Source organism: Euprymna scolopes, chromosome 31 (genome assembly GCF_053919585.1).
Source record: "Euprymna scolopes isolate OS-2025 chromosome 31, ASM5391958v1, whole genome shotgun sequence".
NCBI lineage: Eukaryota > Metazoa > Mollusca > Cephalopoda > Sepiida > Sepiolidae > Euprymna > Euprymna scolopes.
Window position 1 is genome coordinate 90,219,321 of NC_136512.1, and position 27,357 is coordinate 90,246,677.

The 27,357-nt window shown below is 32.8% G+C and overlaps 1 protein-coding gene across 1 annotated transcript in view; it reads right to left on the bottom strand.

Annotated features, from left to right (window-relative positions):
* Nucleotides 1–4,699: 4,699 nt before the first annotated feature.
* The window catches only part of LOC145255857 (uncharacterized), a 254,038-nt gene continuing 231,380 nt past the window's right edge, over nucleotides 4,700–27,357 (bottom strand). The window contains exons 10-12 of the mRNA XM_080114622.1: nucleotides 11,772–12,110; nucleotides 9,452–9,621; nucleotides 4,700–6,459 (exon numbers count right to left, since the gene is read on the bottom strand). Coding sequence (XP_079970748.1) covers nucleotides 6,409–6,459; nucleotides 9,452–9,621; nucleotides 11,772–12,110 — 560 coding nt within the window. The 3' untranslated portion in view covers nucleotides 4,700–6,408. The remainder of the gene's footprint in view (nucleotides 6,460–9,451; nucleotides 9,622–11,771; nucleotides 12,111–27,357) is intronic.

Below are 27,357 nucleotides of genomic sequence, written 5' to 3' on the forward strand. Positions count from 1 at the left end.
GTGCAATCAGGTGGCTGCTAGCAGACCCTAGGTGTCGCAGCAGGACTCGGCAACGGCTCACAAGGGCTACGATTTTTGCACCCTTCTCGCACAGACCCCACCCTTCCGCTTGACTAATTCGTGCAGTCATACGTCGAGAACATCACTAACATGACGTCCCTCAATACCAAAGCCAGCCTGTCGAATATCGCTGAGCTCCTGCCGGTATTTGTGGAAAAAGCATGCTCCCAGTTCCGGATCCACAGTGAGGCAGTGATTGAGGCTGAAGACTGCTACATTGAGTAGATAATAAAGTTATCTAAATTGACTTTTTAAAAAGAAAGTTTAAAAAAAAACTATTTCCTTTAGGGCGACAACTTTATCGTTCCACTTACAATCGGCTGAAGTAGAAGAAGGTTTCGTTATTCTTCCTCGGCTAGATAAAACCACATCTGATGTCGCTTTATTGTCAAACAAAATTAGTTTCGTTTTACTTACCACAGCGACATCAGACCAGTTTTACGCTTCTACACGAAAAAAGCGCTTGTTTTTTTAGTTTAGATTTATTTCACTTCCTTTCTTTTTTTGTTTCTATTGGACGTTTTCCTTTTTCATGTATTTCTTTTTTCTCTTTTTTATAAAACGCTTTTCGTTTCATGTTTTCCTTTCTTTAAAACACAAAACACAAAAACGTTTTCTAACACAAAACGGTTTGTTTCAGCATCTCATTGATCTATTGAGAATTCCCGAAAATTAGCGCTTTTACGATATATATATATATATATATATATATATATATATATATATATATATATAGTAATTTATAAAGTATATATGGCGATTAAGCTACTCGGCGTTTCATCCACTATAGGATTCGTCAGGCTTATGAAACGCCGAGTATTCAGTGTAGCTTAATCGCCATATATCTATATATCTATAAAAGTGAACGTGTCTGTCTGTCTGTCTGTCTGTGTACATTTCCCTACGCAATAACTCTGTCAATTTTTAGTCTATAGACTCGAAATTTGAAATACCGGGTACTGAGATTTGGGAAAATCGATGTGACGGGTGTCAGCCAGAAATTTGGCTGTTAAGGGGTCAAATTTCAACGATTTGACCTTTAAGAACTCTACCAAACTCCTCCGACAATTTTTGGTCTAGACACTTGAAATTTTAGATATAGGTTCCTTGAACCTGGATCTAATTTAATAAAGTGATTTGAGCCCGAAAGTATAAATTTTAAGGGGTCATAATAGGGGTCAAATTAAAAAAAAATTTACTCTTTTTTTTTTTTTGCTCAGCATACACCTCCAAACAACCGGGCAACGCCGGGCTGAAATGCTAGTATTTTATAAATTACTAACTAGCTCTACCTACGTATTGAGCACTTTTGAAGTAAATACTTAAAGTTTACGCATAAATCTATACTTTCGTATATTAATTTTATGTGAGTAAAAGAATTAGTTATATATATATATATATTTATATCTATCTATCTATCTATCTATACATATATATATATATATATATATATATATATATATATATATATATATATATATATATATATATAAGCGAGATAAGACACTGATAGAATTCAGATGAACATCCTGATAGATCTTACTTGAAGTAATACTTTCAAGGAGAGCCTAGCCAAAAAGGAAAAGCTCAATATTTAAGAATAGAGCAATATATAAGTTTCGTGGTTTAATTTTAAATTCTGAAAACACAGCATATAGAGGCATATATTTGATTTAAGAATTTATTGTTTGACAAAGAAATATATAGAAAGGGTTGTTGAAAATCCATGGATTAAGGAAATAAAATGACCCTTACTATATATTCCTTTTTTAAATGTCAGCATTTCATTATTCAAGCAGATCTGATTGAACACGACAGAGTTATTCTTTTTTCCGATTTTAGATTCGTTTAGATTCGGCAAGCGGTCTTTTTTTTCAGTCGGCATGTTGTATAAAATGGCGCCCAAAAGTTGTTCTGCCATATTCTGCTCAAGCGTGTATATATATATATATATATATATATATATATATATATATATATATATATATACAGGGTGTCCGCCAAGTTACTATGCAGTCTTATTGTTTTATTGTATTATATTTGTATTAATAGTTAATATTTATTTTTTTTTTTACAGATTTATTTAATCAAGCATGCCACGCAAGCTAACTTTGGAAGAGCGCAAATTTATTTTGAAGCGATATTGGAAAACAGAAAATGCACAGGATGTAATTCGTGATTATTCGTCATAGAAATTGTTTGCCTTGATTGTTACAGTCTTTTCGGATGTAACACGTGTATTTTCTGAGATGTTTATAAACATAAAGGTGTTATTTCTTTTGTTACAAATAAATATTTTAATACAATATCTTACTGTACTGTTAATATATTACAAGGTGTCTGTATAGTAACTTGTAAGACTGTATAGTAACTTTACGGACACCCTGTATATATATATATATATATATATATATATATATATATATATATATATATATATATATATATATATATATATATATATATATAATATTCCACTGAAACGTGTTTCTCCGTCTACGACTCATCAGGCGTGTTTCAATGGATTATTATATTTTAAAAACATTACATATGCCGCTCCCCATTTGGGGGTATCAAATTGATCAAAGGAAAAATTATTCCCAACTCGCAGTTAGGTAAAAATACACTTCTGTATAAATAATTGAATTGATTCAAAAAAGTATCGCTAACAAAAACAAATAATATATATATATATGTGTGTGTGTGTGTGTGTTTGTGTGTGTGTGTCTATTAATTTTATTAGAAATATATTATTATAATATTATATTTAAACCAAATTCAGATTTATAATTTTATTCTATTTTATTTCTATCTTTAACCCATATTAATTTGCTTATCAAGTAAATACATACCTTTCATTTTAATTTTTTCCAGATACATCTGCCTTACTTTTAATGCTAGGTTTATTTATGGTGTCTTTTACATATATTAAAAACCCTTCTCAATACTTTTGCTGATGAGGAAACTTTTTTTTTTTTTTTTTAAATACTATATGTAAAAATTATTGTCCGTGGCTTTATGTCTACCACAATAAAAACATTGTTTTCCGAAACGATCGTACAAATTATTGACTTTGTTGTTGTTCCTTCTTGTGAAACGGATTTTTAATTTAATTCTAATTTGAATTTTAAATTATCAATCACATTACTGAATATATATATATATATATATATATATATATATATATATATATATATATGTATATATATTATTGTTTTTTTTTTTGGAAAAAGAAATCCAGCAGAGTGCTCAATTATAAGGAAAATCCGAAAATAAGAGCGTATATATATATATATATATATATATATATATATATATATATATATATATATATATATATATATTTTGGTTTACAGAAAGTTTTAGATTAGACAAGTTATTGGTACCGTCGGTTTCAAACCCGATAATTAGTACCGTTTTAGATACCCATATTAAGCTCTCGTCAGCCAATATGACTTGTCTCGTCTAAAAACTTTCTGTAAACAAACAGAAAAAATTTGTTAAACGGTAAAAATATTATTAATAGTTCTCATAATCATTATTTCTCTTGAGGGGGGGGGGGCGCTACGAGCGACCAACTATCCTTGACTGAACTCTGTTGTTCACTAAACTTTAAAAGTTCCTTGCCAAATTTAAATATATATCTATTGTTCAGTCCTTTGTCATTTTAATAAACTGACTCATTTTTAATAATTGTCTCACCTTTGTCATTTTAATAACTGCCCCACCTCAGCTTTCCTTGGTGAACAACTTTCGACCCATTGTCTATTGATAAACCCATTTCCTCTTCTTTTCTTATAGTCCCTTCCTCTGTTTTCTTTTATTTCCAAATACTTGGTAGACAGGAGCTGCTATGTGTAAATTTCGGAGGACCGCATGCGTGTATTTTTTTTCAATTATTCAGTGGATTATTATCGATTAAGCACTAATCTACCAGATAATAAAACAATTCAATATTTAAAAAAAATTAGGGGTGATCAATTTCTAATAAAATGTCTTAATAAACGAATCCTGCATATTAGAGCCAGTCGACCAGAACACAAAACTGTAAGAACTGCGATGTTGTTTTTTAAATGCCGGAAGAATGCGCCTGGCCGCGCGATTTTAAAATCAAGGTAGTTCTTTTTTTCTTTTTTATCTCGCTGGGGACTATTTCTATGTTACACGACGGTATTACACACACACACACACACACACACACACACACACACACACACACACACACACACACACACACACACACAAAGCTTAACTCATTTTGTGTCGTTTATCGATGTGAGATCATGTAGGTGATCGGATTACATCTACAATAATTGGAGGAATTTAAAAGAAACAACAAACTACCCATCTGTGAAACAATACCGCAGTGTTGCTTCCCAGTTAACTATAACATAGTCGTGTTTTAGTCTAATGTACGCAGGGAATTGTTGAGCCGTCCTATTAAATAATTAAATTTTACCCGAGAGGTTCCACCATTACTGATCATCAAGGTATTGTTTCACCAGCCACATGACTCTCTAGTAGCTTTTGGGTCTCGATAAGCAGTTCACGTAATAAAAATACAAAAAGAACAATAACTAACATCATTATTTCCTTCCGGGTTTCATTTCATGTTTTATTTCCGCAATTTGTAGCAATGTGATGTGATCAATAAACAGGAGCCGGAAAAATCATAATTTGGAGGGATATCGGAATTGGAAAAAAATATTCTAATTTCCGATTCCAAAAATCATTCTTTCAAGTTAAAAAAAACCCATTTAAATGATGAAAGGATGGATATTTACTGTTTCAAAACAAAAAATCTGTCAATCACAATGACACCAAAAAATTTATTTGAAAATTTATTTTAATTGTTAAAAATAAAATGAAGCGTTTCATTATTTTTAGGTAACTTTTAAAAGAATACAATTGATTTACAAAGTTCCAAAAATTGTTTAAAAATTAGATGAAACATTTTTATGCAGAAGAATATCGACAAAAATTATTGATAATTGCAGTATAAAAAATAAATTTATTTATTTTTTTATATTGCTAGGCTTTTTTACATTTTTTTAACATTATATGATGTTCAGTCATTTTAACACGATCTTGTTCAGTGCGCTTTTTTCCGCTCTTCTAGAATGTAAAAACCTCGTAAGACGTGGGCAAAAGATTAAAAAAAAAATATATAAACATTTTGAAAGCCTGATGTTAAATTAAATTGTAAATGAATTTGTGAATTTAGTGCTTTTTGCAGCTGTGTGTGAGAAAACAGTTTGGCGTCAGTTTTTCATTGATTTTGAGTTTTTATATATGTGAGCTGGTCGTATTCTTAGTTATTATTGAGACCGTTTCGGAATTTGATAGTAACGTTTTCATGTACACCGACTACCGCCAAAGTCAGTGGAAATTTGTCATATGTTTACGTAACTATTTTAAAGAAATTAAAAAGTCAGTTTTTTTATAATTGAAAATTAGTTATATATATGCTCTTTGAAATTAATTTTTGTCTCTTATGTAAATTATATCTAAATATAATTTCTAAACTTGAATTGTTGAATTTATAGTAGTTGAGCAGATTTTTTTATTTTTAAGAAGTCTTCTTCTTCTTCTTCTTCTTCTTCTTCTTATTATTATTATTATTATTATTATTATTATTATTATTATTATTATTATTATTATTATTATAATATTAGGTTAACCGCTGCAGCTAAATCCCCATAAAAAATGATATCATACTTTTTTGTTTACACGCTGAGAAAAAACATACAATATTTTCAGGATTTAGAGATTCCATTTCTGCAACATTGTAGCGTTTTAGAATAGTTACCAAATGTTTCTCTTTTGTACTGTGTAAATTCTGGGCGTCTATTTTTTTTTAATGGGTTTCTAATTTAAAAAAAAATATTTTTCGTGGAAATTTCCATTTTAAACTTAATTTAACTTTACTAGAAAGGGACCCAAGGACGGGTATACAATAATTTAACAATAATAGTATACAAAAAGCGTTTGAAATAAACATGTTGGTAAATGTGATTTGGTTTCGAATTTTCGATGGGAGTTCAATAACTCATTCCCGGTTATCTGATCTAGTTGAAAATTTTCAAGTGTAATGATTTATAACTCTATGGGTTATCTGGCAAATTACAACGTTGAACTAATTGTGATTTCTGATGTAAAGATGTTTGAACTGAGTCAGATGTGAAATGGAGCATGTTGAGTGTTGCGCAGTGATCCAGTTCTTGTATTTATAAGGATTCACATCACAAGAAACTTTTGACGACGCCCCATCACATGACCTTGTGACGTGAAGAAAGTTATATAACAACTGCTGATAGGTTTGCTGGGGTGTTGTTTTCTGTCTGATCGTTATGCCTTCAAATGTGATGTGGTACTCTTGTAGTTCTCTGACAGTTGGATCTACAAACAGAAAACGCAAAGAAAATGTATTTTATTGTAACGTTTTCAAGAAATCTTTATACATGTCACTATTATGGTATTGTTACAGAGGGGAGGTGAAGTTGCTAGTGGCTCTCTGCCACTAGCAACTTCACCTCCCCGGTCGGCTGTCCAGGCGGCGAAGATGACGTCAAAGTAAAGTCGGTCAGATCCTAGGTGAAGACAGCGATCCTGGATCCACGTGCCCCGAGTTTGACATCAAAGAAGTTGAAAATAGGGGACGTAGAACCCCCGGATATAGGTAAACGGGACTGACCGACATTTCAGGCAATGCGTGGAAGAATGTTTTGACGTCACTAGCTCCAATAAAAAAAGGTCAGCCAGTCAACAACAAGAAAGAGAAGCGGGCACATTATCTCTCTGTCATTTTGCACACACACGCACACACACACACACACACACACACACACACACACACACACACACACACACACACACACACACACACACACACACACACACACACACACACACACACACACACACAAACAAAAACCTGCAACCCTTCCATGCTGTCAGCGTTGTCACTGGAAAATAAAAATTGTTCAAATTTTCATTCCTTTTACATATTTAAAAGTACAAGAGACTTTGATTTGTGTTTACGCCTATTGTGGAGGTATGCCTAATCGTACGGATTTCAAACAAACCCTGATTAGCAATCCAGCTAATTTGACAAATAACGCAATAGTACTTCGCTTTTACGTGATCCTTGCCTTTCATTTGTTTCTATTACATGTCGGAATACCCTACACATAAACATTCTCACTTTTATAGACATATAGATCAGATCATTACGTTAATTGCTGCTTTTACAGGGGGTATCCGTTGTCTTTCGAGATTTTTAATGAATGACAACAGCTGAGGACTACGAAATCAAAACTTCTTTTTATGGAATTCCGGTTTTGGAGTGTACTTTGGTTTTCATCCTTATCCCAACCATCTTGCTGAACGTTTGCGATTATATAAAGGGATCTATTTTTCGTCACACGTAACAATACAGTAAACAGATACGAGGTGTCTGCAATAAGTTTCTAAACGTTTTTGTATAGGCATTTGCATAAATAATAATAAATACACACATGAAACTCAAGTCCTCTTTGAAGTAATCTCCTCCCACTGCACTGCACTTGATGTACCGTTTCAACAACTTCTGGAATGCCCCATGGAAGTTCTCTTTTGTGAGCGTGTCAATGACACTCTTCCCAGTGTATGTCTATCTAGGTCAAATAGTTTGTGACAAGAATGGAGTATTTGATTGGCGCATTGTCCTGGTGGAAATGCCATTGACCAGATATGAAGAGTGCTGGCCTCTTCAGACGGAATCTCTTCCTGAACTGTCTTAAAACTTGAACATAGAATTCCTTGTTGACTGTCTGTCCAGTTAGAACCCAATGAATGTAGATCAAGCATGTGCTGTCAAAAACAGAAATCATCATAAGTTTCTGAATGGATTTGCTCTGTCTGGCCTTCTTGGGTTTGAGGAGCCAGCATGCTTCCACTGGAAACTCTGTCTCTTGATCCCGGAGTCATAGCAGTAGATCATACTTTCATCGCAGTTCATGAGACCATTAAGACTGCGGGATCTACCATCTTCTTGCTGTCATGACAACGTCTTTCTTTCTGATCTTCTTTAAGTCCACTTGGGACTAACCGTGCAAATATTCCACATCTTCAGCTCTTGCGACTAACTGTGTGTACAGTTCCCACACTGACATCAAACTTTTTTTTTTTTTTTTTTTTTACACAGTGATCACCACTTACCAAGGCCCGGAAGCCACTCAGGGATAAGGGTTATTGCAAGTACATTACGTTAGTGAGGAGATTTGCAAACTATACATTTATTGTCTCTATAGACGCACAACGATCCTTATCCATTAAATTCTTTATTTGGCCAATCAATCTGGTGTTCTGACTTCCTTACTCCTCCCAAACCTCTTATGATCCCGCGCAAACTATATGGTTTCCTTGAATCTCTTATGCCACTCAAAAACTGATGCTCCATTCATGTAAGATCGCCCAAAAGCAATCTAAAGTATTCCGTACGTTTATGTGTTTTTATCAAGTTTAAAACAGAATGTTATTGCATATCATTTTTCTAAAGTGTCCTCACGTCCAGGTTGCATTTTTGAAATTCAACAGTTGTGACGATCAGGCTTTAGTAGGGTACATTCCCATTCCTGTTGTAGCTGTTAATTTGAGCCTGAAATCATAAAGCAGTCAGCCATCTCATAAGATATATAGCATCAACATACTGAATTTGCAAGAGTCTACGGCATTTTTACATGTCTGTACAAAAAAGTTTGGAAACTTATTGAAGCTGCCTCGTAGTTCTGTGCTCTGCCGAAGTGCCATTTAATGTTCTTCTAATTCATGTGCAACGCACCAGTTTCCTTACTTTATTTATCTGTTTTAAGTGGTCCAATACAGCAAGAGTTGTGACATTAAATTTCTCTGCTCTGGGATGCTCTGCTCTTAAGCTCGTATTAAGGTGATATTTATTTCAAATAAAGAAAGGACCAAGTAAGCAAACTGAAACATTGGTTTCTTTCCGATTGACCTGTGTACACTATTAACAAAACGATAATAATCCTCATATTTTAAACAATAATCATATTTTTAAAAAGGATCTGAGCGTTGGGGGTAAAAGGAGAGGAAATTGGTTTTAGAATTGTTGAAGTAACGCACGTTGTTTTCCACTGCAACGCGTGGATCAAATCCGATAAGACATAATCAACAAAACCTTGACGCGCTGATGATCTTCAAAGTGCAATATTGTCGTCTGCATATATGTGAATAAATGATCGATCACTAAGAAGACCAGGAAGGGAGTTGGGTTGCAACATGTACTTAAGGCATGCTGACGTGTATACTACGTGCAAAAACCAAAAACAAAACAATTATGGCGAATAAAAAAAAAAGAAAAAATTTAAGAGAGAATAAAAATGATTTTTACCCCAAAACTTTTGTTCTCGTAACCAGCGAAGTTCGACCGTAAACGACGGGAACGCCGTCTCCATAGAACGACCAAAACGAAGGCGATGACCAGCAGGATACAGACACTAACAACAACTCCGACCACAACTCGAACCTGATTTGACTTGCTGACGGTAGGAGAAGACACAACTGAAAACAAATATAAGAGCATAGTTTTATTTAGAAAAGAACGAGAAAAACTTATCGATCTACCCATGTTTTGTATATCATAACAAATCGATTGACTGTATCTATATCGCATTTTATAAAAAAAGCTAAGTGAGACTTCCTCTATTTGTTTTACCAATATAGCTTAAAAGTGTAAAGTTAGATGCCCCTATATGCTTGACCGATATTGCTTTAAAAGTAAAGTGCGATTTTCCCCATTTGTTTGGCCAGTATGGCGTTAAACATTAAAGTGAGATTTTCCTTTTATGCTTCACCGATATAACTTAAAAAAACCAAAAAACCCTGAGATTTCCCCTATTTTTTTGACCGATATAGGTTATAAAAAAACGAGATTGTGATTGACCGATAGAGCTTAAAAGAAAAAGTGCGGTGTAGGTTTGAAGATTAAAGTGACACTTCCCTTATTTGCTTCACCGATATATCTTCATAATCTCTCGTCCAGATTCATCTTGGATCAACGTCACATGTCTTTTTTAACAACATTTTCTTGTACCGCTTGACTTGCGTTACTTCATTGTGAATCAAATCATTCTCATCTCCTTCATTGCGCTCCTGACACATTCTTTGAATTTCCTCAATTTCCAAGTCTGTAAGCCATTTGTTTGAATGGATTTTCCTGGCTTGATCTGCTAATCTTTGCTCTGAGATAGGAAACACTTCTATTTCATCTCATATCCAATATCATATTTTCTTTCTTTCTTTCTTTCTTTCTTCTTCTTCTTCTTCTTCTTCTTCTTCTTCTTCTTCTTCTTCTTCTTCTTCTTCTTATTATTATTATTATTATTATTCGCAGACACGTGTGACAAGATAGCTAACGCATTAATCTTGAGGAGTTTTGCCCCCCCCCCACACACAAATTACATTAAATTAAATTTATCATTCAAACAATACCGTGTTTGAATATATGGTTAAGTGGCAGTTTTAGTCATTTAGATCTTTTTTTTTTTTACACAGTGATCACCACCTATCAAGGCCCGGAAGCCACTCAGGGATAAGGGTTATTGCAAGTACATTACGTTAGTGTGGAGATTTGATGAAGTGTTTATTAGGAATTTGTTAACGTTGGACTTGAACACATCCAAGTTGTATTCCGGTGGGAAGTAGGCAGACGGAACAGAGTTCCACAGGCGTGCAGTTCTAAGAAAGAAGCTTTGTTCGTGGAATCCGCGTTTTGATTTAGGCACAGATATAGAGTGGGGGAAAATTTTCACAGTGGATTCAGCTAGACGGGCGTTTTTCGTGTTTTTCGTGAAAGATTGGCGAGGGGGGGACCAGAGATTGGAGTTCAGACGAGCACCTGCCATGGAAAGATCTGCTTTAAAGCTTTATCGTTCACTCATTTTTCGATCAAATTTCAAATAACTATTTCTGTTTATTGATCACCGTCTCAGCTATATTGTGAAAATATTTTTCAATTTTCTCTCAGTAAAACCAAAGTTATGAAGAATTCACTGGTATCCAAAATCATAAAAAACGTAAGGAGGTGAGCGACGATTTTCATAACTGTTTTTTATGGCAACTTCAGCGACTACTGTTGCTATCAATTCATCGCTCTCGCAAAAAGTGAAGTAGCAAGTGAAACAGACAGAATGAAAGAGTGAAAGGGAGATAAATTGGGGGATTGTATTGAAAGCAGACGAGTGCCGTACAATGTTATTACGTATGTGTATGTTATGCTTATGGGGGCAAAAAATAAGACTGAAATTAAACAAAGAACAAGTGAATTTACTGGAAGCCTGGAACAATCATGGATCAAAATAGAAAAATGCAAGCATGAAAAGTAATATGGTTAAGCTTAAACAAGGAAAAGTAAAGGGCTAGTTGTTAAAACTGTAAAAAAAAAGGACAAGATATTCTAGTAAAAATATAATTAATTTATAACTTAAAATATTGCAGCGTTAATTTTTTTCAAAATTCAATTTAACATTATATAATCAATTCTTAATCCTGCAATATTTTAAGTTATAAATTTTTAATATTATTTTACTAGAATATCTTGTCATTTTCTTTTACAGTTTTAACAACTAGTCCTTTACTTTTCCATGTTTAAGCTTAACCATATTACTTTTCATTCTCGCATTTTTCTATTGCAATTAAATGATGAATATTACCTGTCATCATTTTTGTCTCGAATTCTATCGAAGCCAAAGTCGAATCATCAATGCCAAACATCTTTGCTTTCCACACGAATTTTGCCTCGTATTTCTGTCCAGATCTGAGGTTGCTGAGAACGTATCGGGAGGTCGAAATGTTAAGAGATTTACTCCGCTTCCATTTCGCCGATTCCTTATAAGACCTATACGCAATAAAGGTGTCTCCTTTATACTGCCCGTCTGGCCGATCCTTGTACGGGCGCCATTTTAGAATTGTCCGCGTTTCACTGATTTCTTCAACATGCAATTCTGGATTGGTCCTTACTGGGGACCATTTGTAGATGGGATGAAACTCAACTGAAATTTAAACAAAACGTGTTTAGTCCTCACCATTTAAACACAAATATTCAAAGCGTTAAATTAAAACTCATGGGCGCTGTGGAAATTCCACGGTGTTTTTTTTCATCAATTTGTATAATTTACTGTTACTAAGATCACTTTTGAAATTTGAAAGTTCTTGAAAAAGTGAGAGAATGTAGCTGTAATTACATTAACAACACCCGTTTTTTTTGTAATTGCAGCAGACGTTATTAGTCTCAGTCTTTTCTATAAATACTATTATGTCATGTGTTCTTCAGAATTGTCTGATCTATTCCATGCTTCTTTTGTTTCAGCTTGGCTGACTCGTTGGTCTAGTAGTCTTCGTCAATTCGCTGTCTTGATACCTCATTGTAATACAGCTTCTTATTCCAGTAACTTCGTTCTACTAACTGATATAAAAAAACGCGCGTAAGCTCGTTGGAAAATATCAGCAGCAGCGTGCGAAGATCTAAACAGCAGTAGTCGAAGAAATTTATATGCAAATTAGTTTTATTTTTATGAATGAATAAAGTTTTATTTTTATGAATTAATGAAGTTTTATTTTTATGAATTAATAATGTTTTATTTTTATGAATTAATAATGTTTTATTTTTATGAATTACTAAAGTTTTATTTTTATGAATTAATAAAGTTTTATTTTTATGAATTACTAAAGTTTTATTTTTATGAATTAATAAAGTTTTATTTTTATGAATTAATAAAGTTTTATTTTTATGAATTACTAAAGTTTTATTTTTATGAATTAATAAAGTTTTATTTTTATGAATTAATAAAGTTTTGTTTTTATGAATTAATAAAGTTTTATTTTTATGAATTAATAAAGTTTTATTTTTATGAATTAATAAAGTTTTATTTTTATGAATTACTAAAGTTTTGTTTTTATGAATTACTAAAGTTTTATTTTTATGAATTACTAAAGTTTTATTTTTATGAATTAATAAAGTTTTATTTTTATGAATTAATAAAGTTTTATTTTTATGAATTACTAAAGTTTTATTTTTATGAATTAATAAAGTTTTATTTTTATGAATTAATAAAGTTTTATTTTTATGAATTACTAAAGTTTTATTTTTATGAATTAATAAAGTTTTATTTTTATGAATTACTAAAGTTTTATTTTTATGAATTAATAAAGTTTTATTTTTATGAATTAATAAAGTTTTATTTTTATGAATTAATAAAGTTTTATTTTTATGAATTACTAAAGTTTTGTTTTTATGAATTACTAAAGTTTTATTTTTATGAATTACTAAAGTTTTATTTTTGTGAATTACTAAAGTAAAGTTTTATTTTTGTGAATTTCTGAAGTAAAGTTTTATTCATGTGAATTTCTTAAGTAACGTTTTATTTTTATCAATTACTAAAGTTTTATTTTTATGAATTAATAAAGTTCTATTTTTATGAATTAATAAAGTTTTATTTTTATGAATTACAAAAGTGTTATTTTATGAATTACTAAAGTTTTATTTTTATGAATTAATAAAGTTTTATTTTTATGAATTAATAAAGTTTTATTTTTATGAATTACTAAAGTTTTATTTTTATGAATTACTAAAGTTTTATTTTTATGAATTACTAAAGTTTTATTTTTATGAATTAATAAAGTTTTATTTTTATGAATTAATAAAGTTTTATTTTTATGAATTACTAAAGTTTTATTTTTATGAATTAATAAAGTTTTATTTTTATGAATTAATAAAGTTTTATTTTTATGAATTACTAAAGTTTTATTTTTATGAATTACTAAAGTTTTGTTTTTATGAATTACTAAAGTTTTATTTTTATGAATTAATAAAGTTTTATTTTTATGAATTAATAAAGTTTTATTTTTATGAATTAATAAAGTTTTATTTTTATGAATTAATAAAGTTTTATTTTTATGAATTACTAAAGTTTTGTTTTTATGAATTACTAAAGTTTTATTTTTATGAATTACTAAAGTTTTATTTTTGTGAATTACTAAAGTTTTATTTTTATGAATTACTAAAGTTTTATTTTTGTGAATTACTAAAGTAAAGTTTTATTTTTGTGAATTTCTGAAGTAAAGTTTTATTCATGTGAATTTCTAAAGTAAAGTTTTATTTTCATGAATTACTAAAGTTTTATTTTTATGAATTAATAAAGTTTTATTTTGTGAATTGCTAAAGTAAAGTTTTATTTTTGTGAATTGCTAAAGTAAAGTTTTATTTTTGTGAAATTTTAAAGTAAAGCTTTATTTTATGAATTACTAAAGTTTTAATTTTATGAATTACTAAGGTTTTATTTTTATGAATTACTGAAGTTTAATTTTTATAAATTACTAAAGTTTTATTTTTATGAATTATTGAAGTTTTTATTTTATGAATTACTAAAGTTTTATTTTTATGAATTACTAAAGTTTTATTTTTATGAATTACTGAAGTTTTATTTTTATGAATTACTAGTTTTATTTTTATGAATTACTAAAGTTTTAATGTTATGAATTACTAAAGTTTTAATTTTATGAATTACTAAAGTTAAGTTTTATTGTACGAATTACTAAAATAAAGTTTTGTTTCTATGAATTACTGAAGTAAAGTTTTGTTTTATGAATTTCTAAAGTAAAATTCTATTTTAATAGGCGTGAAAGTTGGTAACATAGTACGAACATGCAATTGTTTTTCTTTGTCTGCGTGTGTGGGTATGTGTGTTAGTGTGTGAGTTCCTTCCAAAGGGACTCCTAAACGGCTGGGCCGAAGATTATTAAATTTCACACAAATGTACTTCATGTGCCTGTCATTGTTGGATAGGTTTTTGTATCGGAATGCCTTTGATAAGTATTTATAATCGATAATCGAAATAATCCTATGAAAGAAAGAGCAAACGATTTTGATTAAATTAAACTCCTTATACAGCCTAACATCACAAGTGCATTTCAGAAGTTTTATTACCGCACAAGTAGAAACGTTCGGCATATAAGATTAACATTAGTTTTTTTTTATATGAAAGGGCGCGTTCGAAATGAATGTATCTGTTCAGAGCACAATTGAACCATGATACTTGATATTTGCATTTTAAACTTTAAGTCATGCAATTTTATAAAAGTAATTTTATAAAATCCACAGTAGGTTCTCTACAGTGCAATGTAAACTACAATGTATTGTAGACTAAGTAACAACGAGGAAGATTGGAAATGGGCGATTTTGCCGATTTCGATGACAATAAAATAGGGGTGGGGTGGTAAAACATTCGTTGAGATTCATTCTTGTGAAACGTCGGGTGCCATGCTAGTGCCTTATAGATATAAAACAACATTCAAGCATTAATTTCTTCTTCTTCTTCTTCTTCTTCTTCTTCTTCTTCTTCTTATTATTATTATTATTATTATATTTTCACACAGGTCATCATCAGAGATTACTCACTGATAACAACCGATGATGTTCCCTGGAGTCTGCTTGACAACAAGTCTCCACAGATGTCTATTACTCTCCACCTCTTTCAATAAATTTTGTGAATGAATTTGCTTTATCTCAAAAGCCGTTTTCCATTGATTTTACGCGGCAATGACTATTAGTCTTCGCTGGAATTAGGGTGGTAATACATCTCCCCAAGGTTCCAATCCCCTTCGACCCATCCAGTGGAGGTTTGGTTAGTACTTTCTCTGTTCGAACTTTCCACCCTCCTTAGTTCTTCTCCATTTTCTTGTGTGGTGCAAGTGGATGCTAACACTATACATGTTTGAATCGCATTGTCAATGTTGTTGAACTGAGATATTTGGAGACGTGCGTTCATAAAAGATCTTGTCAAGCAGTTTAGATGGTGACATGTTCGTTAATATTGACGTTTGCAGTGATAATGTTTTATTTAAGCTAGCCGGTAGCTAGAAACGGATTAGTGCGTAAAGAGCCTTATCTTCCAGTATTTTATGGGCTTTGATTAGTGGGTAATCATTATATATATATATATATATATATATATATATATATATATATATATATATATATATATATATATATATATATATATATAAAATATATTTTAGTCATCGACATACAGACCTGTTTCGTTGTTTCACAACTCATCAGTGCCGCTAGACTAACACCTCTCCCAAGCCGAGGATCGAACCTAGAACCGTCGTGATGACAGTCGGCAGTCCTACCCCTTGACTACGGAATCGGTGGCCGAAATTAACCTGTCCGAACGATTATTTAAATATACATCCGTCCGCTACTCGTAGAGGGCTCAAACGTTTGTTTGTAAACAAATCGCGAGCTTCGCATTATTTCAGCTAAATTAAGTAGCGAGTAAGATAATTTACGAGAGTGCTCTACCAAAGAGGGAAGCTTTATAAAATATATTTTAGTCATCGACATACAGACCTGTTTCGTTGTTTCACAACTCATCAGTGCCGCTAGACTAACACCTCTCCCAAGCCGAGGATCGAACCTAGAACCGTCGTGATGACAGTCGGCAGTCCTACCCCTTGACTACGGAATCGGTGGCCGAAATTAACCTGTCCGAACGATTATTTAAATATACATCCGTCCGCTACTCGTAGAGGGCTCAAACGTTTGTTTGTAAACAAATCGCGAGCTTCGCATTATTTCAGCTAAATTAAGTAGCGAGTAAGATAATTTACGAGAGTGCTCTACCAAAGAGGGAAGCTTTATAAAATATATTTTAGTCATCGACATACAGACCTGTTTCGTTGTTTCACAACTCATCAGTGCCGCTAGACTAACACCTCTCCCAAGCCGAGGATCGAACCTAGAACCGTCGTGATGACAGTCGGCAGTCCTACCCCTTGACTACGGAATCGGTGGCCGAAATTAACCTGTCCGAACGATTATTTAAATATACATCCGTCCGCTACTCGTAGAGGGCTCAAACGTTTGTTTGTAAACAAATCGCGAGCTTCGCATTATTTCAGCTAAATTAAGTAGCGAGTAAGATAATTTACGAGAGTGCTCTACCAAAGAGGGAAGCTTTATAAAATATATTTTAGTCATCGACATACAGACCTGTTTCGTTGTTTCACAACTCATCAGTGCCGCTAGACTAACACCTCTCCCAAGCCGAGGATCGAACCTAGAACCGTCGTGATGACAGTCGGCAGTCCTACCCCTTGACTACGGAATCGGTGGCCGAAATTAACCTGTCCGAACGATTATTTAAATATACATCCGTCCGCTACTCGTAGAGGGCTCAAACGTTTGTTTGTAAACAAATCGCGAGCTTCGCATTATTTCAGCTAAATTAAGTAGCGAGTAAGATAATTTACGAGAGTGCTCTACCAAAGAGGGAAGCTTTATAAAATATATTTTAGTCATCGACATACAGACCTGTTTCGTTGTTTCACAACTCATCAGTGCCGCTAGACTAACACCTCCCCCAAGCCGAGGATCGAACCTAGAACCGTCGTGATGACAGTCGGCAGTCCTACCCCTTGACTACGGAATCGGTGGCCGAAATTAACCTGTCCGAACGATTATTTAAATATACATCCGTCCGCTACTCGTAGAGGGCTCAAACGTTTGTTTGTAAACAAATCGCGAGCTTCGCATTATTTCAGCTAAATTAAGTAGCGAGTAAGATAATTGACGAGAGTGCTCTACCAAAGAGGGAAGCTTTATAAAATATATTTTAGTCATCGACATACAGACCTGTTTCGTTGTTTCACAACTCATCAGTGCCGCTAGACTAACACCTCTCCCAAGCCGAGGATCGAACCTAGAACCGTCGTGATGACAGTCGGCAGTCCTACCCCTTGACTATATATATATATATATATATATATATATATATATATATATATATATATATATATATATATATATATATATATATATATATATATATATATATATATATATATATATATATATATATATATATATATATATATAGAGAGAGAGAGAGAGAGAGAGAGAGAGAGAGAGAGAGAGAGAGAGAGACTGTCAACACGACGGTTCTAGGTTCAATCCTTGGCTTGGGAGAGATGCTAGTCTAGCGGCACTGATGAGTTGTGATACAACGAAACAGGACTGTATCTCGATGACTATATATATATATATAAGAACAATGAATTTATTAGAATTAGAACCCGGCACAGCCGATTTTAAAATTTGAATAGAAAGGGAAATACAATATTTGTTTAATGGAATCAGCAAATGAAAACACGAGTATTAAAAGTGCAACGGAAATGACGTAATGACTGTTTGCAATTGAAAAGCGGAAGTTAAGGAAAAGAAATTTGTTTTTTTTTTATTTTTAGACATCATTTTTTTCTGACAGACTTCACGACTTTTCGCCCGGGAGAGTCATTTTGTGGGCCACTTTTGTACAGTCCAATTCATTAACCCAGAAGTTTAACATGTACATCAAACGTGACACTACTACTACTACTACTACTACTACTACTACTACTACTTTTAGTATAACAGATTGCAGACTAGAAATGACAAATAGTGTTAGCTGGAATCAGAGTGACAACAAGTTTACCCACATTTTCACCACCCTCGATCCCTTTCGCTCACTGTTTAAAATCATTTCGCATTATCGCAACAGCCTATTGCAATAGCTGTCTCGCTGGCAACATTACTCCTGATCTTAAATGGAACACGTACATCAAATCTGTTACCAATGCCGCTGGAAATATGGTGCGATCTTTCTATGGATCCGGTAGATATCTCACTGCCGATGCAATTCTCTATCTATATAAGAGCCAGGTACGTCCAAGGATGGAGTACTGTTGCCACATCTGGGCAAAAACTGCTAGAAAGGACTTGTTCTGCCTTGATAGAGTTCAAAATAGACTTCGTAGCCTCGTAGGAGATATCCTTTTCTCTTCCCTGCAACCTCTATCTCACAGAAGAGATGTTGCGAGTTTGTCTCTGATGTATCGTTATTTTCATGGAAAGTGCTCGACTGAGCTTCAGTCTATGATCCCCTCTCGCAAAACTTTAACAGGAAACACTCATCTAGCTGAAAACACTATCAATAATTCCTCATACTCTTTATCTGTGCCTAAACCTAAACGTAGATTCCATGAACAAAGCTTCTTTCTTAGAACTGCACGCCTGTGGAATTGTCTTCAGTTTTCCTGCTTTCCGGCTGACTACAATATGGCTGTGTTCAAGTCTAACGTAAATAAGTTCTTGATGAGCCGTTCCATATAAGTTATCAAATTTGCCGAATTTTTCATTACTAATGATTGCTATATTATCCAGTTTCTACTGTACACTCTTTAACTCTTATCCTTGAATGGCCTCTTGGCCTTGATAATGTGGTGATGCCTGTATAAAAAAAAAAGTTGAATTTTTAGTGGCAATAACTGTCTTATAGATTCCAGTACTCCCTGCATCCTTTTAATGGAAGGGTAGTTGGTTCTCTAACGTTCTCCTCAGTCTTTTCAACGCCATTGATAATCCAAGACCATTTTGTGTTTGCACCAACTGAGACAGATGTCATCGATATTTTTGCAGTGTGGAAAAGTGGGAATCCAAATTATGGTACTTCCGGCAGTTATTATTATTAACTAAACTGTGTGCCTAACGTTGCTTGTAGGTGTGTGTTTTGAAAAAAAATGTGGTAGTAGGCAGGCAGGATCGAACCCGTACCACGAAGGAGGAAAAGAACGTGAAAAAAAAAATGACGTTTTTGTCGTTGCGTCCATCGCCAAACAGGAAGTTGCGAAGATTTAAATTAAGGCTAGTCAATCGAAAAGAGAGGCTGACTTTCGAAAATATCGGCGATAAAAGCGACCCCTCCTTGTAGAAAAGTGCCTAGCTGAGGATGAAGAAATTAATGTTTCTAGCCAACTTTTCAATATTTGTTGTCCGAAGGGTCGAGCTTTAAAACGTTGTGAAAATCTGTCGCCTCTGCCGAAAGTTTTAGGCATACATAATACATGCATACAAACAAACATACATACATACATTTAAACAGACAGGTGGGATTTATATTATTGATTACTGATTAGGAATTTTGTAGGGATCTTTACTATGATAAGTACAGCGAACTAAATATTATCGTATCCAATTCTGGATTAATAGGTATTAATAGGAATTAGTCACCAGAATACCACATTTACTCTAGAAGTTTTCTCGGAAATTACTAAGCCGATCGGGATAAAATTTTGCATGCACCTTTACTATGATAAAGTACAGCGAACTATGTATTATGGTATCCGTTAGATGCACTGAATACAAAAATGAACACAAATTTAACCATATTTAATCAACAATTTGGCAACGGGCTATAACTTTTGCCCGTTTGGAACGGGCTAAAACGTCTAGTTTATTCATATTCTCGGCTATATATATATATATATATATATATATATATATATATATATATATATATATATATATATATATATTTCGAGAGTTATTTTATTATCCAGCCTGCCATTTATAAATACCCGAAATTGTACGCAAAGAAAGGAGGATCAAGGTCACTGAGATGGGGATAAGGTATTTATAACGTAAATTGGAGGACGCAATATTCCTTTAATAGATTTCCAGCGCCCTCTAGTGACAGAGAATAGAAACCAGGAACATTGTACGTTTCTTCCGGTTCTATATCTTAAACTCTTATTCTATTTTTACACAGTTCCTCCTTCTCTTCCTCCTACTCTTTCTCCCAATCTTTCTTCTCCTCTTCTTTCTTATTCTTCACCTCCTCCTTTATCTTCTCCACCTCGTCACTACCCCCTTTCTCCTTCTGACGTAAATAGATTCACCCTGCAAACTCGTCGAGTTAATTTAAACCTAAAAGAACTAAATTTAGAATATTGAGCATCTTTGTAGTCGAACGTGTAACGACGCCATTAAACCCTCTGGCCGAACTCGACCTGTTTCTGATTTTCGGAAACGACTCACTTAAAAAAAGCACTTATCAAATCCAATAGTTACTCTAGGATGAGGTTTACCGAGAATTGAGGGCAGACTATGACTAGTGTTTATTAATATTTATTGGGAGAAGACCATGATGCAGATCTAAGTTAATAGTCTTTTTAATATTGAATAGCCGGTCATATATATATATATATATATATATATATATATATATATATATATATATACATATATATATATATATATATATATATAAAAGCGAAAATGTTTGTGTGTGTGTGTGTGTGTGTGTGTGCGTTTTCGTGTATGTCCGCAAAAGGGGGGTTTTCCTCGGCTTTCTCGCGGGGGTCGCTACTTCTTAAAACTTTTTATATCACATCTAAATGATAATATCTACGCGATAACAACGGGGGTCGCGTGTGTATTTAATTTGCCCGACTTTGAAAAGCTGAATATTCATCATTTTTTGATCGCCGCGTCTGGATTCAGCTTTTTCGTAAAATAAAAAAAAAAAAAAAAAAAAAAAAAAAAAAAAACTGTCCCGCAGTAAATAAAATACTGCCCCGCAGTCAAAGTTGACCTTATTAAGTTTTTAACCCATATCCTTGAGTAACCTCTCGGCCTTGATAAGTGGTGACGCCTATGTAAAAAAAAGTCGTCAAGTACGGGCACCTGCCAATTCTTAATACTTAAATAAAATTCAAACATGTTTCCTCTAATACTTCTTGCTGGCACAGTGGTTAGCGTCCCACGTTTTTTTTCACACGTTATTTTCCAACTCGCCCCAAGGCTTCGGGTACAATCCTTCCTACTTACCTACCAAAACTTTTTTAACCCCCCCTCCCCCCGACAAAAACACCCGGGCAACGTCTTTAGTTTTGATTTACCCAAAACCACACCTCGAAACACCCGAGCATCGCCGGGTACCCCTGCTAGTCTATGATAATAGTCTATAATATAAATCTAACCTGTCTGTTTAAATGTATATATGTATGTTTGTATGTCTGTCTAAAACTTTCGACGGAGGCGACGGATTTTCACAAGATCAGCATCATTTTGAAGCTCGATTCTTTGGACGACAAATATCGAAAAATTGGCTAAAAACATTAATTCCTTCACCCTCATCTGGGCACTTTTCTACAAGGAGGAGTCGGTTTTTCCGCCGATATTTTCGAAAGTCATCCCCTTCTTTTCGATTGACTAACCTTAATTTAAACCTTCATCTCTTTCGGTTTGGCGATGGACAAAACAGCAAAGACGTCACTTTTTTTCATGTTCTTTTCTTTCTTCGCGGTACGGGTTCGAACCTGCCTACTTACTACCACTTATTTTTTTTTGCGCAACATACACCTCCAAACAAACGAGCAAAGCCGGTCACCCAGGCTAGTCAAGGAAAAGTTGTGACTCAAAAAAAAAACAAAAACAAAAAAACGGGCCCTAACTCTAATTAGGCCCCGTTTTTTAGTGTTTTGTCCGAATGAGATGAAACTTTGGTCATAGTTAATTTATTATATTCAAAACACGAGGGTCTTTGGTCTTTTTTCTCTCTTGACTGTAAAATGTTAAGAAAAAATTTGAACGTCCTCTGCGTTTTTTGGGTCACCCTGTATATATCTATAATATAAAGCTGAATGTGTGTATGTGTGTGTGTGTGTGTGTGTGTGTGTGTGACTGGTAACGAATAGGCTTCTATATGGTTGACTATTTTAAAAAACTGATTACATATAATGATAGAAGATGTATCGAAACACAGAAATGGGTATCTTTGATCTGGCAGAACAGTGGTTCATTAAAATTGTGGGGTCTGCATTCGCGCCTGGTCCACAAAGTATGGAAATAAAAAATTTAAAAATTAGAAAAAAAAAGTTTATATGTGTTTTTGATATAGATGTATATAAGAATACTTTGATAAGTATGTTTTAACTTAAATAGGGATGGTATAATAAAATTGTAGGGTCTGCGTTCGCACTTGGCCTCCATAGAATGGAAATAGGCACAAACTTTAATAAAGACTTTTCATATCTATCTGCGTAAGTATACTTTGATAATTATGTTTCAGTTTGGAGAAATATGGTATAATAAAATTATGGGGTGTTCGCTCGCACCTGGCCTCCATAGAATGGAAATATGTCACAAAGTTTAACAAGGTTCTTTAATATAGATCCACAAAATATTGTGATAAGTGTTTCAGTGTGAATAGGTACGGTATAATAAATTATGGGGTTTATCTATTTTATTTTTACTTTCATCATATTTTACTTTGGCTTTGATACCCCCAAATTCGAAGCTATCTCTTTACAACCCTTCCTTTTCATAACCCATCCTACTTTCATAAATCAGAGTCCATTTTCTGTAGGCTGTTTTTGAACCCAGTCAACGACGGGTACTTTTGCTAGTATATATATATATATATATGCATACATATATATATATACATATATATATATACATATATATATACATATATATATATATATATGTACATATATATATATATATACGTTTATATTGTGTGTGTATTTTCTGCGGTACACCACACAGTCATTGAATTCATTTGTTTTCACTCTTCCATCCAACTAAATTAAATAGATCCGTTACATCCACTATTTGAAAAAGGGATTATCCCGAAATATATAATGGAAATTGTCACATACAATAGATCTTACAACTAAGGTATTTATACTTAACACAATTGAATAAATATATGTATATATAAATATATATGCATATATCTATTGATTTGAAAATTGTCACTTGTTTTTGTCTTTCTTTCTCAACACCGACTACATTACATTTCTCGCATTGTGATAGCATCCTAAATCTCTTAAAGAAATTTTGCTTTTATGTACTTTTCCCACGCTGATGAGTTGTCTAGCTGGTATAATGAAAATAGTGAACTATTATATAATCTATATCAGCAATGGACCGAAACAAACGTACGCGTATATTGCTAATAAAATTTTAATATTTGAAATGAACAACAAAAGGTGTGTCTATGCCTGGTAAAGCGGTACAATACACACATACACGCGCGCGCGCACACACACATCTATCTATCTATCTATCTATCTATCTATATATATATATATATATATATATATATATATATGTATATATATGTATATATATATATACTAGCATTTCAGCCCGGCTTTGCCCGGGTATTTGGATGTATATGTTGAGCAAAAAAAAAAAAGTGGTAGTAGGAAGGCAGGCTCGAACCCGTACCGCAAAGGAGGAAAAGAACGAGGTAAAACCTAACGCTTATGCTGTTACGACCACCGCAAAACCGGAAGCGAATTTTTTTTTAAATCAAGGCTACACAATCTTAAGGAAGTGATAACTTTAAAAAATATCGGCGAAAAAAGTAGAAAGTGTAGAAAAGTGCCTAGTTGCAGGGGAAAATATTAATGTTTTTAGCCAATTTTTTATATTTGTCGTATGAAAGGTCGAACTTTAAAACGAGACTTATCTTGGTAAAATCCGTCGCCTCTATAGAAAGTTTAAGGCAGACATGCAAACAGACATACATACATACATTTATATATTGGTAACTAAAAATTTTCTACCCAAATGTGATGAAAAATCTTACCCTATCTCTGAATACACTTTATGCAAAATTTCAAATATTTAGACCAGAAATTGCCTGAGTAATTTGGAAGAGACCGCAGAGGTCAATTTTTTAAACTTTGACCCCTATTATTACCCCTTAAGATTTATTGTTTTGGGCTCAAATCAAGTTGTTAAGTTAGATCCATGTCCAAGAAACCTATATCTAAAATTTCAAGTGCGTAGACCAAAAATTGTCGGAGAAATTTGATAGAGTTCTCAAAGGTCAAATCGTTGAACTTTGACCCCCTTAATCGCAAAATTTCTGGCCAAAATCCGATCACATCGATTTTCCCAAATCTCAGTACCCTTTTATTGAGATTGTCGGACTGACTTCCTCATCTTGATTTTTATAGTCACAACGTTTCGGCCGTTTTGCCCTCCGGCCTTCATCAGGTGTTTTGTATCGAACTGGAGAACCGTTTGTTAGGAGTCTCGAACCCAACCCTTTATTATTATTATTATTATTATTATTACGGGGGTACCGTGTTCGGACTCGAGTTAGGCTTTGGGACATAGTTGCTGATTCTCTGTTTTGAATTTTACTATTCACTGCCTTCGTTCAGGATTGAACTCAGCACCTTTGGGTAACTGTAAACTTTGATACAACGTCTAGGACCACTCGGCCATATGTCCTAGTGACATATGGCCGATTGGTCCTAGACGTTGTATCAAAGTTTACAAAAAGAATTTGACAGAGTTATTGTGTAGGGAAATGTACACAGACACACACACACACACACACACACACACACACACACACACACAGACAGACACACACACTTATATATATATATATATATATATATATATATATATTTTTTTTTTACACATTGATCACCACTTATCAAGGCCCGGAAGCCACTCAGGGATAAGGGTTATTGCAAGTACATTACGTTAGTGTGGAGATTTGATGAAGTGTTTAATTAAGGGGGCGGTTCATTAGGAATTTGTTAACATTGGACTTGAAGACATCCAAGTTGTAGTCCGGAGGGAAGCAGGCAGACGGAACACAGTTATATATATATATATATATATATATATATATATATATATATACCTCCAGTCAACATTCCAAAGCCAGATGTATTCAATTCTCACTTATAATATTTTATGTATTTCACTGAATAGTTGAAGGCCACCCAAAAACTCATCAGAGACAAAAATATATTTCTCAGAAAATAGTAAGAAAATATTGTCCATCGATTTAGTAAGAAATATACTGATGAAAGGAAATTAAAGAACTTATAGGCTCTCGCCCCCCACTTAAAAACATTGAATTCAACCCATACGTGTCGAATTAGTCTTATGTTGCCATGTTATATATATATATATATATATATATATATATATATATATACCTCACTTTGTCTGTGTGTGAGTTCATTCACAATGAACCCCGAAACCGATCTGTCGATTAAAAAAAAAAATCACATATATATACTGTATGTGTCTGGGAGTGATTTTAGATAAGTCCTATAAAGAAATGCTTCTGATAAGCATCAAAAATCGATAAACGAAAAAAATCTCATTAAAGAAGGAACCGTTCTATCTTAACCAAAGTTAAAACTTTTATATAGCCGAATAGCACAGTATTTTTTTTGATAAGACAGGGGCGTATTTGAAAGGAATGTTTCTATTTAAAGCACAATTGAACCATGATACTTGACTTTTGCATTTTAAACTTTCCTTGAAGCCATTATATAAATTAATTTTATAAAATCAACAGTAGGTTCTCTACAGTGCAATGTAAACTACAATGTATTGTGGAGTTAGTACGGGAAGAAATGTGGCAGTTATCTCCCGGTGCATTACAGTGGGTTCCCAACTAGAGTAGGCGATTAAGCGATTTGACCGATTTCAATGACAAGAAACGTATTGGAAGTGTGAAACTTTTGTTGATCCTCATTCAATAACGGGCAAAGTGCGGTCTCCCTGCTAGTTTATGATACGTATGAGAATGCACTTATTCTGCAAAATACTTTCAAATTATCTCTAGGATTTACAAAAGTAAACAGAGACATATCAGCCACCAGCATCAAATTGATGATATGGCCTTCTCTAAACAAGTGGCAGTTATTACCACCAGATGTTTTATGTATACACCCTTTCTTCTCCCCTCCCCATATATATATATATATATATATATATATATATATATATATATATATATATATATATATATATATATACTTCAGAATAAAATTATCTAACAATCAACTGGTATGGAAACCTATGATTATAAGTCTTACAGGATATTACTGGATGACTAGATATATATATATATATATATATATATATATATATATATATATATATATATATATATATATATATTAATGGATGACTATATATATATATATCATAATAGAAAATAATTATATATATATATATATATATATATATATATATATATATATATATATACTTCAGAATAAAATTATCTAGCAATCAACTGGTATGGATTATAAGTTTTACAAAATATTACTGACAGTAATATTGTATAAGTACTTGGATGTGAATTTTTATATCCTTTTCATTAACTTCCATTACTCTATGACATTTAAATACTTAAGCAGCTTTTAATTGTGATTTTCCATGTCTTACTGATTTTAGCAAATAAGGTGTAAACCATTATTACTATTTGCTAATATTTTCTTCTCTGAAGAGATGGGAGACATCGAAATCCTATAGGATAAGGAGTTATAATATTTCAAATGTATTCTTTGTCTTACATAGAATGATAAAAATCTTTTGATTTGAAATTCAAATTATATATATATATATATATATATATA